General features: G+C 35.0%; 2 protein-coding genes across 2 annotated transcripts; both read left to right on the forward strand.

The window, feature by feature from the left end:
* The first annotated feature begins 330 nt into the window (after positions 1 to 330).
* On the forward strand, positions 331 to 2,688 carry LOC308692993 (uncharacterized protein). Its single transcript, XM_081369673.1, has 4 exons — positions 331 to 454; positions 742 to 1,038; positions 1,343 to 1,461; positions 1,641 to 2,688. Exons 1-4 carry the CDS (start codon positions 361 to 363, stop codon positions 1,713 to 1,715), a joined length of 585 nt encoding a protein of 194 aa, XP_081225799.1. The 5' UTR covers positions 331 to 360; the 3' UTR covers positions 1,716 to 2,688.
* Positions 2,689 to 3,545: 857 nt separating this feature from the next.
* On the forward strand, positions 3,546 to 13,088 carry LOC308691823 (T-cell-specific surface glycoprotein CD28-like; the record flags this gene model as incomplete). The annotated part of the gene is made up of 8 exons (XM_081367386.1): positions 3,546 to 3,579; positions 3,792 to 4,136; positions 4,910 to 5,052; positions 8,348 to 8,461; positions 9,895 to 10,212; positions 10,363 to 10,556; positions 12,266 to 12,313; positions 12,441 to 13,088. 4 exons carry the CDS (start codon positions 3,546 to 3,548, stop codon positions 8,348 to 8,350), a joined length of 525 nt encoding a protein of 174 aa, XP_081223512.1. The 3' UTR covers positions 8,351 to 8,461; positions 9,895 to 10,212; positions 10,363 to 10,556; positions 12,266 to 12,313; positions 12,441 to 13,088.
* Between the last annotated feature and the right edge of the window lie 362 nt (positions 13,089 to 13,450).

Here is a 13,450-nt window from a genome sequence, read left to right on the forward strand (position 1 = left end):
CTCATTATGGTTTTTTGCTGCTTGGCCCCTTAATTGCTGGTTGCAGCTATATTTTTCTTTGTTTCTTCTTTTATGCTGAAATATAAAGTGAAATATGACTCAAATCATGGAAGTATTGCACATTTTCACCTACTCACTGTTTTTTTTATGACATTAAGAACAAAAGAAGGTAACCATAAGTGAACTTCATTTTTCAGCCATTTAAGAAGCCTGTCAAATGTTTGTCCTCTATAGTGTTGAAGTGTGACGCAGGTAGGAAACAGCCCCCACCCCCTCAGCCCGTCTGACTCGTGCATCTGTCTGTAAAAGTTCTGAAGTCATATTTCCCTGTTTTCACGTGCTCGGAGCAGCGGTGCAGAAATGCTTGAGCAGTGGATCATTGCAATGGCTGTTCTCCTTACCCTCTTCCATCCTGAACTTACTGAATCCTCCTCAAACTGCTGTCTTGATAAAGGTTTGAGAATTTCTGTTGCTTCTTAATTCAGTTGTGCAAGTTGATTTACGTGGTGTGCAGAATGTGTTCTTGTGGATATTCATATTTGAGTGAACTGAGCATCTCCAGAATATGAATCAAAAAGAGAGGTTTTATAATATGTAGTGAAATTAATATTACAAAATAATACTTTGCATTAAAGAAACAAATCAACAGTGGAGGAACCCGTCGACTCCACTCCCTGCGTACCACATCCTCAATCTCTGTCTTTCAAAAATAAAATGTGCATATATGCTTTTACCTTTCAGGCATTGAAAGACAAATAAAAGGAGTGGGTGAAAATACAACAGCATCTGTGTCCTGCCCTAAGCTTATAGGGGGTAAAAAACCCATAAACATCAGTCTACACAAGGGAGATACAATACTGCACTCAACAGATGTGAGAAACAACACTCATCAATCATGGCAGCGGTTTCAGGTGTCCAAACAAAACTCCTCTTTCTTATATAAGATTCTAAGGGCCGAAGCCAATGACACAGGACTCTACAGCTGCAAAATCGATACGATTGAAGACCCATCCGAGACTATACTGCTCGTTATTAAAGGTAAAACAAGATGCAATGAAATCCTTTTAATTGACATTTATGCTTTGATCAGTGACAAAACTCAGCAGTCATTGGTCACGTCTCCTGCTTAAACCAACCTAATTTGATTTGACCTGGTCAGATCTTAAACCAGCGAAGACCAGCATTGCAGTCTTGCAATCTTTTCGCTCGATTAGTTAATGCATTGCAGATTATGGCATAATAATATATACTGAAATATTATACTGAAACAATACTTTTACAATAGAAAGTGTAAAGTACATAAATACATTTGGTTAATTCAATATTATTTATATGATTTCAGATGATCAGCAGCCCACAGAACTATCTTGTCCCAATGAGTGGCCACTGGCACTTTATATTGGCTATGGGATCATCAATTTTTACAACCTGATCATCACAGTCTTCTGCTGTTACTTCGCAGTGAGTATCTATGTCATTCTGCAACCACACGCTTACCTGCATATGCAGTTCTTTGCAGCAAGGACATGTCCTATATAATTCCATAACCAACGCTAAAGAGTTCACATCTGGAATCAAGATTTCAAAATTGCTTGATGCGCTAGCTCTATGAAATTGCTGATATGCTGTTTTTATTTCAGCGTAAACTGAAGACCACCGAGCCACCTGAGAACCCCTACATTAACACAAGACCAGGAGGATTCAGACGACGCTGATGAGCTCAGCATCCAGCAAATATCACCAATGTAGCACTAGCAATATGACATCTTCCATTGACTGTTACATTTGTACCTCCAGTCAGCTGAGCAGTACTGCCAGTCAAACAAGACAGAGTGTATTTAACAGATCTTGTTCTTGTATCTATTGCTGTATGTTCATATATGTATATATTACACTGAAACACTATGATACCCTGACTTTAATGGAAACCTGTGTTTCACTGTTGCAAACATCTTTCATTCTGGCATTTCTTCAGTGTGACTTGAGCAGGATTTGAATTCATTTAGAGAAACAATACAATCAAGATCTTTTGCACAAGACAATAAATGAATTTTGTGTTGTGTTTGCAACTGCATTACAAGTATGGAATACCCCACTTTATTTTTTGTGTCTGTATCTACTTTATCTGTAATTACACTATTGCACTTACTTCCGATTAGAAATATGCAAACCTGCACTAGTGTCAACAGCAACATGTAATATTATATCAGTATAATATAGTGACAGCAGAGACAGGAAATGACAGGAAAAAAGAATAGGGTGGTGGGTGGCGGTAACCATTGTTCTGCAAAATACCTTGTGAGATTCACATGCAGGATCTGTACCTTGTGTTTATGTTAACGATAACAATAACCTTTGTAGCCAATGCAAATCTTAGTTTCTCAGAACAGCATGCACAGTATGTGCACAATGAATACATTATGTCAAATGCTTTCAATTGTAATATAAGTACAAAGTAGGTAAAACCCCTTAAAAGTGTGAAACTTTGATACAATAATAAAATTCAGATTAAACGAAATAATATTTGATCATCCTTCCATTTTATGTCTTTAATGAACGACGCTCCAAAGAGACATTATAAGTTGAATGTATTATATCAAAATGCTTTAAATTGTAATGTACATAGGTAAAACACCCCAAAACAGAATAAAATGAAACTTTGATACAATAATAAAATTGATTAAACTTAATATTTCATCCTTCAATTTTATGTCTTTAATGAACAGCGCTCCCAATAAGAGACATTATAAATTTCCAAAACTCCTTATAATATGATATGATGCAATAATAAGCAAGTGATCAGCAAATTCAGTATTCTGACCAGTTTATTGCACTAATTTCGAAAGTGCTGAATTTGCTTTCAAGTGTATTTCTGATTTTAATATTTTCCACAAATTCAGAGTCAAATAATCTCTTGACCACTTGGCTTTATGATAGGCTGAGAGTCAAACCACACCCTTAACCAAAATTTCCATTTCCACTGCTATTGTACTGTTTTTGCTCGAGTCTCATTTTGCTCGTTGAATTTTTTTTTCCCCTTGATTACACATATTGTGCAAATTGGCTACATTACTTGCAAAATTTTGAGCACTTTACGGGCATTTGCAGTCAGCTTGAGGTTTCCTGCCACGTTACTGATGTCACGAAGCTTTCCAGAACTCACTCAAGTATAAAGAGACAGGGGGGATACCTCCACAGTTATTATAACATGCCACAATGATTATCACACTTATTATAACCGTTATAACATATATCCCGCTGGGATTCGGTAAGTACCTGCTGGGCTTCAAATGTTTGTTGTTGTGTCTTTGCTTTTCAGGCACAGATAGTCTAGATAGTAACAGCTTTACCCCTGTGGGCAGAGTGACAAGACAGCTTGAATAGTAATATTGCATTTTATTAATACTTTTTAATAATAATTTTAAATATTTTTTTTTTTTTAGGATCTTATCAACTATCTTTTGTTATTTGACAGTTAAAATGTTGCTTTTAGCAAAATTGAAGTGAAGTGGGTCAAACTTTGGCCTATATTTACAACTTCCAACATGATCCGGATCCTCATGTTCAGCAAGAATTCCTGTTGGAATATAATTCAGACTAAAATCTTAATTCAGATTAAAACTCTAGACTGTTCTGTACTTAAAAAATTGAATGTTATTAAGTTCAATAATCACCTAAACGAAAAAAGAAAAAAAAAGAAAAAAAAGAAAAAAAGTAGCCTGAGTATATATATATATAGTGAGAAATTAGGCAACATCTGAGGTTTCATTCATCTTTTGTTTTGTTTCCAGCTCTACGCGTGTCTCAGCCTTATCGTGTGGAAGGAAAAGAGGGAGAAGTCCCACTCCAGTGCTCCTTTAGTATAAAGTCAAGGGCAGAGGAAATGCAGATATCTCTGTATAAAGGTTTACACGGCCAAGAGAAGATCTGCAGCAGTTTTGTCAACCTCTCTGAGCCCTACTTTGCAACAGATGGCAAAGTTAACTGCAGAGGGAATATTAGCTCTGGAAGAGTGGATATGATCATCACTGGACTCCGAGGGGAAGACACAGACCTCTATCGCTGTGAGATCGAGATTCTCTTCCCACCTCCATATCTCAGAGGGGTTGGAAACGGCACCGTTGTTTACATACAAGGTTAGTGATAGTCTTGTTTTCAGTCTCTTGCATGTGGTTTTCCCACAGTTTCACCTTTATTTGTACACATTTGTTGATGTAGAGGTATGCGTCTGTAACAATAAATCATTTTGAAATTTTATATTAATATTACCAAAAGCAATTATTGACGTTGCATTGAGAAACAATGCTTTTAAGAAGCCACTTAAGTGTTATACTTTTTTTTTTTTTATCCGTGTATGTTTCCAACATACATTTTAATAACAAAATGTATATAATGTTCACAGACTCTTAGCCATTGTTCATTGTTATAGCTCTAGAGGGAGCCAGAGAGTAGGCTATAAACGCGTGAAGAAGGAAATGTTGCGGTTACCTGAAGACACATGGGTGGAAATGGGGCCACCCCGCACATTCAAATTTACAGCGCTTTGTGCTCCACATTTTGATCTCACCCATGGAAACTTTGACTTTACGTGTGAATGATGTTTTTCTTTGAAAATGTAGATTTCTTTATGACGACAGGGTGCTAACGTAAGCTCCAAAAGACTAAAAGGACTGAAAAAAACAATCACCAAAGATGAAAAGGAAGCAGTTATATGCCACTGGCTTCCTGTTTTCAAAGAGTACAAGGCCTCATAAAATTCCGATCTTTGTATAAAAGATTAAAATGAGAAAAAATTATTCACACAGGCAGGCCTACATCCTGTAGGTTTTCAGCGTAGTGAAAGGGGTATGGGGTGGGGTAGGGTGCCATCCAGAGGGCAACTTCAGTAATCACTGATCTTCTTTTCTAGAAACCCCAAACTGTCCCACTGCAGCCACCGTGAGCCAGAGCCAGAGGCAGAGAGCTGAGCTAGAAGCTGTCAAAAATGATGTGGGACCCCTTCCACTCCTATATGCCATTCTAATCATCACTTCCTGCAGCTTTATTCTACAGGTGAGAAATATGTATATGCTAATGATTTTCTTTAAAAGATCAGCAGATCACCAGTGGGCTAGATCACAGAGTTTACTCAAATTTAGAGTTTGAAAACAATGTGAATAGATGTCACTAAGATGTCACTCATTTCTAACACAGATGGTCATCTGCAAATGGAGGGCTTCTTCATCTATGGCACCTATGCTTTCACAAAAAGAGAGCTATATGAAATTCTAGGGGGGGGGGAATCTCCCCGTCTGCATGTACTCACATGTAATATTATCACCTGCATGTACCAGCATGTCATTTTCTCCTGCATGTATTTACATGTAATATTTTTCTGCATGTATTGACATGTACTCACTGAGATTTTACAGTTGCATGTACTCACATGTATTCTCACCTGCATGTATTCACATGTATTTTTGATCATTGTACTTTTTTGATTTGTTTTCTTTCAATATTATTAATTAAATAATAAATATATGTTTTAAAACAAAAATGATGTTTGATCAACTGTTTTTTCAAGTTGAAATAATGGGAATGAATAAAGAATTATTTTTCTTAACGTATTTCTAGATGGAGTCACAATTTGTTTTCTGGAAGAATACTTTGTGGTTATGATACTGTACACCTCATTAGTAAATGTGCATGGCTATCAGAAAAAAAGTCCACGCACCACTTTTAAAATTGATATTTTTCCACCTTTAGTGTGATTTTTAAACCAACAAAACTCAAAAAAGAAGAAACGCCTAAAATGAGCTGGTTGTATAAGTGTGCACACCCTTTCAATAAGGCATGTTACTCTGTTTGGAATTAACCAAACGCATTCAAACCCATAGTGAAAAAGCAATTATAATCCTCAAGTCACTATATGACATGACATTACATGTCAAAATATTCAAAAAGACTGGCTGCTGTATTAAAAGCAAAAGGTGCTTCAACCCAGTTTTAGTTGGGTGGTGTGTACATTTGTGCAACCAGGTTAATGTAAGTCTTTTTGTTTTTTGTTTTTCCGTATCTTGAATTTTGTGGGTTTCAAAATCACATCAGAGGTCAGGAAACCTTGGATACTTGGTAATAGTAATAAGTAATGCAAAAATGGTAATGGCTTTTTTAAAAGTAAAAACAAGTTGAACATTATGTCCGCCGTCAGTATCAGTCTTTTATTTTTTAAGTTGCTAAAGCATGACGAAAACATGTGACAAAGTCATCACAAATGTGTCACAGTTCTGTGAACCTCAGGTATCAATCACATAAACAGGACATGAGTACTTGATAATTTGCTGTGCTTTTAGATTTGATAGTGCTTCAACAGGATGTGGAACTGAAAATAGATTGATTTAAAAAAAAAATACGTCTGAATCGCAAACAACCATCACCGTTGTGGTGATGGTTGTTTGCGATTCAGACGTATTTTTTTTAGGACATTAACATGCTTAACGTATTTGACCTATTAGTAGTGAAGAAAATAAAACATGTTGAAATCATCTATCCGTTTTCTGGCTGATGTAAACACACAAACAATTAGCTGAACATTTTATTTTTAAATCATGAAACATTATGTAAAAAAATGTGTCCCACATTTTCATGTCACTACCGAAACAGTGTGTGTTTTTGTGAGACTGATTTTAACCACACCCCTACATTTTTGATCAGGAAATATTCTTGTGTGCCTCTCTCTCATAGCCCCTCTTTCATTATAGATAGGGACCATCATTTTTAAGGATATGTGTTCAAAAGTCGGAAAATCTGTGCGTAACTTTAAGGAACGTCACTACCAAACACCTTTTTTTCTGCAATTAAGCAAACTTTTTTGAGTGTTATTCCATAAAATTTAGTTTTTATGTGTGTACAACTGTTCAGAACTGTATTAGTTAACCATGTGCGGGCTATCATCTTTGAATAGGCTCTAAAGTATCTTAAATTGTCACTACAGAAACGGTCACTAACGAAACGTGGTGAAGTTTCGGTAGTGACATAATGGTTTTTTGAGTGTTATGCGATAAAATTTAGTTTTTATGTGTGTACAACTGTTCAGAACTGTATTAGTTAACCATGTGCTGATTAGCATCTTTGAGTTAGGCTCAAAAATATCTAAAATTGTCACTACCGAAACAGTCACGACCGAAACATGTCATCATTGTTCTGGTAGTGACAAAAGGGAACATATAATCGTTTATTTGGGGGAAACATTTTAGTACAGTTATGCAAATCATTAGTATGTTTTAGAAGTATTTTAGTATGCGAGTTCAAATTCTGTAATGTGATGTGGTCGCTACCGAAGCATTAATGTCACTACCGAAAATGTGCCGTCACGACCAAAACATGGATGTTTTGTCTAAAATAAAGTGTATTGTATTATCAACTAAGATGTTATTATTGTGTTTGGTTCAATGTATATTCAAACTAATGAATCCTTAACTTTGTTAGCAGCATGATTAAATGAATGCCTTTTACAAAGAAAGATTGAATTCAAAACACAACAAATCTTATAAATTACACTTGAAATATTGTTAAAATTGTAATAGTTATTGATTTACCAGTGAAAACTTTTTTTTTTTAAAAATAGCAAAACATATATTTACAAGGTAGATGTAAACAAAATATTAATAGGTCAATTTAAGCCTTCTTAATAAATTATTTATTATTGTGTTTCGGTAGAGACAAATTTGGGGAGAGGAACAATATTCCAAAACTTTCTGAAAATACAATATTATAATTAACTGCACAATTACTTGAAACGTGTACTTTGGATATTATACAATTTTATACAACATTTGTGGAAAAAGACAAAAAAAAAAAAAGACGTTTCCAACTCTGACTTTGAACCAATTCTGTAGAATGGCCCATATACAGATATATGATATAGCCTATTTCATATGAAACTAAAATGTCTAAGCATTTAATGAAAAAATCAAAAAAAAATCAAAGCATTTTAAAAGTAAGTGGATCAAGATTACTTTGTTGCTCATTTAGTAGGATATGGGTTTTTCCTAACATGGTTGTGCATCAAACATTTTCCTTTCAACAACTTCATATTACAAGAAAGCTGCCCACTCATTTCCTCACTCACAGACGTGTTTCTCGGTTGGGACACCTTAAGCAAGAGGTAAAAACTCAATCATACTTTTTACATAATATCCCACACAATATGATTCTTTTCACAATAATGAATCTTCAATGTGTGTGTTAAATGTTGCTATCTTTCCTCATCACTTAATTCTCTTCTTGCACTACCACGAGTGACAAATATGTTTGTGGGTGATATTGATCACCTAACCCACATACTTCCTGTTGTTTCTGACTCCAGTAAAAACAATCTGAAGAGCCTCGGCCACCATCACACCAAAACTGAAGAGGGACGTTAACATGCCTGACAGGTTTACTCTGCTCGCTCTCAGCTTTTCTCTGATCCTTCACAATGGTAAGAGGCTAACCTTTCTCATTACTGCTGAAAGAAATATAGATAGTTTGGACCAGCTTAAAATTCCAAAATGCTTGGTTATGGTACATGTATTACATGGGCAAAGCTGGTTTCTTTTTGGCACAGTGCCTATTATTGTGGGTAAAGCATCACTAAAACCAGCATGAAAGTAGACAGAATATACATTATGCTAGTAACCAGCAATAATTTAGTTTTAACTGGCTAATTTTTTTGTAATTTAAGCTTGTCATATTAGATTAATTCAAGAGGTGTAACATGTATGTTCAGTGTCTGTTCAGTTTGTTTCTATTTGCCTATTTTCTCTGCCATTAGTTCACTTGTTTGTTCCAATAGTTGCTGATTACTTTCACCTGTTGTTTGATTAGTATTCTCATTACTTCCCCATGTATTTAAAGGGATAGTTTACCCCCCCACAAAAAAAATGTCATAATTTACTCACCCTCAAGTTGTTTCAAACCTGTATGAATTTCAATCTTCTGCTGAACACAAAATATGACATTTTGAAGAATATGGGAAAACAAGCAATTGATGGACCCCATTGACTTCCATAGGCATCAACTGTTTGGTAACCTATATTTTTCAAAATATCTTCTTTTGTGTTCAGCAGAAGATTGAAATTCATACAGGTTTGAAACAACTTGAGGGTGAGTAAATTATGACAAAATGTTCATTTTTTTGGGTGAACTATCCCTTTAAGCCCATAGTTCTCCTTAGTTCTTTGTCCTGTATCGTGAAGAGTGTTGTGTTACTCCATGATTTCCTGTGTACTCATTCGTGTTTTCTTTTAAAATAAAGTGTTTCTTTTGGATTCTCCGTCGTTGTGTGGTTTATACAGCCACATTGCGTGACAACAGGAAAATATAAGTGTGTTGAAATAAAATTTGCATTTACATTTATTAATTCGAATATCGTCGTACTCTGATTATGTAAACGTCCTGACTGCCAAAACCAGATTAAGCCAATGTTCTGGTTTCTGGAGATCTGAATAGGACACCTGTCATTTGCCTGTATTCATTTCGAAACATGTAAAGACCTTATTCTAAATATCTACCAAAGCTGAATGTTCATTTATACCAGCACATGTCCCAATGAAGCTAATCCTGGGTTATATTAGATTTGACATTTTTGCAGGTTGTCACATTGTTGTGTGCAATTGAAATGACATGAATGAGAAATGACCAGAATCATAATAAATAGCAAGAGCATTTTTAAGAGGAGAATAGCAGCAAAATAATGTGCATGTAAATTGGTTATACGTGAATATTCCCAAAAGATGTGGAGCGATATTGATTTTAATTGAAAAATGACGTGCATAAACGGTCAACGTCAAACAGTTTTCTCAAAGTAAAAAAGAAAACATAAAATGTTTGAACTATGAATGAATGAATTAAATTTCTTCTTTTTTATTTCAGTTTTTAGTTGGAATGTGAGTGAACCTCTCAACCCAATCCTCAATGACGATGGCTCAGTCAGTGTCACATGCATGTTTTATGGCGAAAAAAAGTTTGATATGGAAGCCAAGCTGAAGATGAATGATAAAATTGTTTGTCAGATTTACGCAAAGGACCAAGAAAATAAAGAGTGTAAATGGCAGAGCAATAACAACGGATTCACGTTCACTTTGATGAATCCTGGGGCCCTACACGAAAATGAATTTACCTGTGAGATAACCAGAATAGATCCATTACCAATCAAAAGTCTCTTAGGGCCGAAAACAAAGCTTTTCCGAGGTAAGTTCACCCTATTTGAACAACATAGTACAGTTATGTATAAACCAGTTTTATATACCCAAAAATGGTATATTTAACTGCATATAAAAATGTAGTTTAAATCTTGCATTTTTCACAAACAACCATTATATAAATGATTTTTATTTTAAGGTTGCAAAACCCCTTGGGCTCCTCCAAAAAGCAACTGCTCATGCTTTAACGAATTACATGACCAGGAGAACACAGCTGAAGACAAGCCCTCAACTGAAGACATGTATACCTTGATAATCTGTGGTCTGGTCATAGCGGTGACGGGGCTCTGTCTCTACAGCTTTATCATCACTGCATTCTACATGAGATTGAGGGTAAACTTAGAGACTTTTTATTTTATGTTTGTACTTGTGTTGTTTTATTAGTGTCTTTACTAAATATCTTGTTTCAGTGTCTGTATACATCTCTTGTTGCATTCATTTATATAATCTAGAAGGAGAGGCTGTGCTATATTGTGAATATACTACATGCTGCATTCACACTATGTTTTAATTACCGTAATTTCGAGATGACAACACGTGACGTTTCACTCTAGGCACATCTTCGGACTGGGATGTATACGTTTCACTAGCATCGCCTAAATGAATCTGAAGTGGGCATGTGGTACAAGTATGAGCTCTCCGAAAATTCACAGCTTACAAATTGCAATTACAAGTTTTACGAGGACATGAACACTCAAATCTTGTCATTATGGTAATAATGACATTGCGTGAATGACTATCTTCACAATACAGCAAACCCACAAGAGCCAGTAACACTAACATTAGTTAATGTATTAACTCACATGAACTAACCATGAGCAATACATTTAGGTTACACTTTATTTTAAGGTGTCTTTGTTACACTGTAATTGTACATTTAAGTAGTACTAAGTAATGTTAATTAACTACGTGTACTAACTATAGGTTTAGGATTAGGGTTTGGTTTGGTTGCATGTAATTATAGTATATATGTAACATATGTAACATATGTAACATATGTAACAATGACACTAGAATAAAGTGTTACCTACGTTTGTTACTATATTTGTTAATCTTTGTTAACGTTAGTAAATACAGAAATCCAGCTGTTTATTGTTGATCATGTTGCTTCACAGTGCATTGACTATTAAAATCAAAAGTTGTATTTGTTAACATTAATGTAATACTAAATGTTGAAAAAAATATTAACAAAGATTAATAAATGCCATAGAAGGTCAGCTAATTATTAGTTCATGTTAACTAATGTAGTTAATGTAAAATAATGAAATCTTATTGTAAAGTGTTCCCCAAGAGCCTTACACTTTTAAAAATAAAGGTTCCTTATTGGCATCGATGGTTCCATAAAGAACCTTTAACATCCACGGAACATTTCAAATTCCAAAAAAGATTCTTTATACACCTTATTTTTTACGTAAGAGTGGGCCATTTGTAAATATAATGTTTCTGGCTTCTGGTATCATCCGATTGAGTTATTTTTAGCTGTACAAAACAGCTCGTTATACTGTTTGATATCGCAAATGTATTTATTACCATATTATTGTAATGTATCATCACATAGCGCAATTAGTTTTACCATTTACTGCACTTTGTTATTCTTCTAGTCATTTAATATAGTGGCTAATGAATCCGAAGTCTCGCACATTCAAAGAAAACCCACATCGCAAAATAAGGTGTACAATGGAAAAGGGTTCATTAGATTTTTAAAATGTTTTTCACACTAAGAATTTTGAGTGTACTGCATTAAGAAAATGTTCATTATTTAGGACACAAATTTAAGCTATATTATACTTTTTTTTATTAAAGAAATGGTTTCGCATCTTCTGCCCTCTTTTGCTATACCTGTGTGTCGTGTTTTTGTTTTGTCCTTTGTGTGCAGGCATCACTTTTGATTTAATAAAGCTGTCAAATGAGTACATTTTTTAAATCATTTTCAATTCTTTGAGAAAAAAATGAATTAAATCCCATGCAATGCAATACAGGTATACAATATTTGTTATTCTAAGCTTAATACAATTGTGCTGTTTTTTTGTCTTCCTCTCCAGGTTGCAAAGCCCGAGTCTTCTGACACTCTGACCTATGTGCCAATGCAGGTAAGGGCCTTCTTCTGCCATGCCAACACTGTATGTGACTATGTGCCAGTAATACAATTTGACTGTGATAGCTGTGGCTGTTTGGCGCAACACTACTTAAAATACAAATGATTTTACTATGTTTCAGAGGAATTTAAAATGGCGTGATCCAGACGACACAGAATACGTGGACATGCGTGAAGTGCAGAAACGGGGAGGATCCCACAGAGATATGAATCACAACTCTCATATGATGACTGCCTGAACCCATTTCTAGTGGAATAAGTGTATGTGCTCGTGCTTCAACTGCTCTGGATTGAATATAGTTAAGCTACACTAAAGAACATCGTAGGATGAAACAGTTGCCTTTATACCCAACAAAACAGACTTTTCTAAATGCCTGAATCTGCATATTGCTGCTGCGCCCCATTCAACCGCTCCCAACACTGTCTTGTTCTCTGTTGCAGATGATTTCATCTGCTGGCTAGTAAAACCTCATGCTGAATTGTAGCTATGCCAAGCTAAAAGTATATGAACTAGTGTATAAAGTTTCTAGCTTGAGCATTTTTTTTATTATTTTGATCCCATGGACCAATAATCAATGATATTATCAGTTTTGTTCATTACAAGAAAATGGTGAATTTTTCTTTTTTCCAAAAATTATAACATTTTTCAAACTGACTTGAGAACATTTGTATATTATTTTGAAATATACAGAGATTATATTGAACGATGAATTAAATTTGTTGATTATTTGGTGATGTAAATAAAGAAAATTACAGCAAGATGAGACCTTATAAATGTGTTATGTGTATCTAGATGTGCCTTAGCTACATCTATTTAGGAAGGAAACAACTGTTGTGCCAATATTAACACGATGTCATACAAATTCTGTCAGGACCGCTATCGTCAAATACAATTGACAATTAGCATACAGTTAGGATTGGCGGTATGGTTCTGTTCTGGGCGAGCCTAGCATGGATAAGAGCAGGGAGAGCAGCAAAAAAAAACCTTAGGGTAAACAGAACAGAACCAACATGAATGTATTGCAGATATCATTAATTCAAGATTTTAAGTACAAGATAATTCGAGATTTTATTCTGATTCAAGGGGAATCAGAATGCCATCCTGACTGACGAGAGGAGGAGCTGGGGATGA

The sequence above is a fragment of the Scardinius erythrophthalmus genome, assembly GCF_964197995.2.
Source record: "Scardinius erythrophthalmus genome assembly, chromosome: 6".
Taxonomy (NCBI): domain Eukaryota; kingdom Metazoa; phylum Chordata; class Actinopteri; order Cypriniformes; family Leuciscidae; genus Scardinius; species Scardinius erythrophthalmus.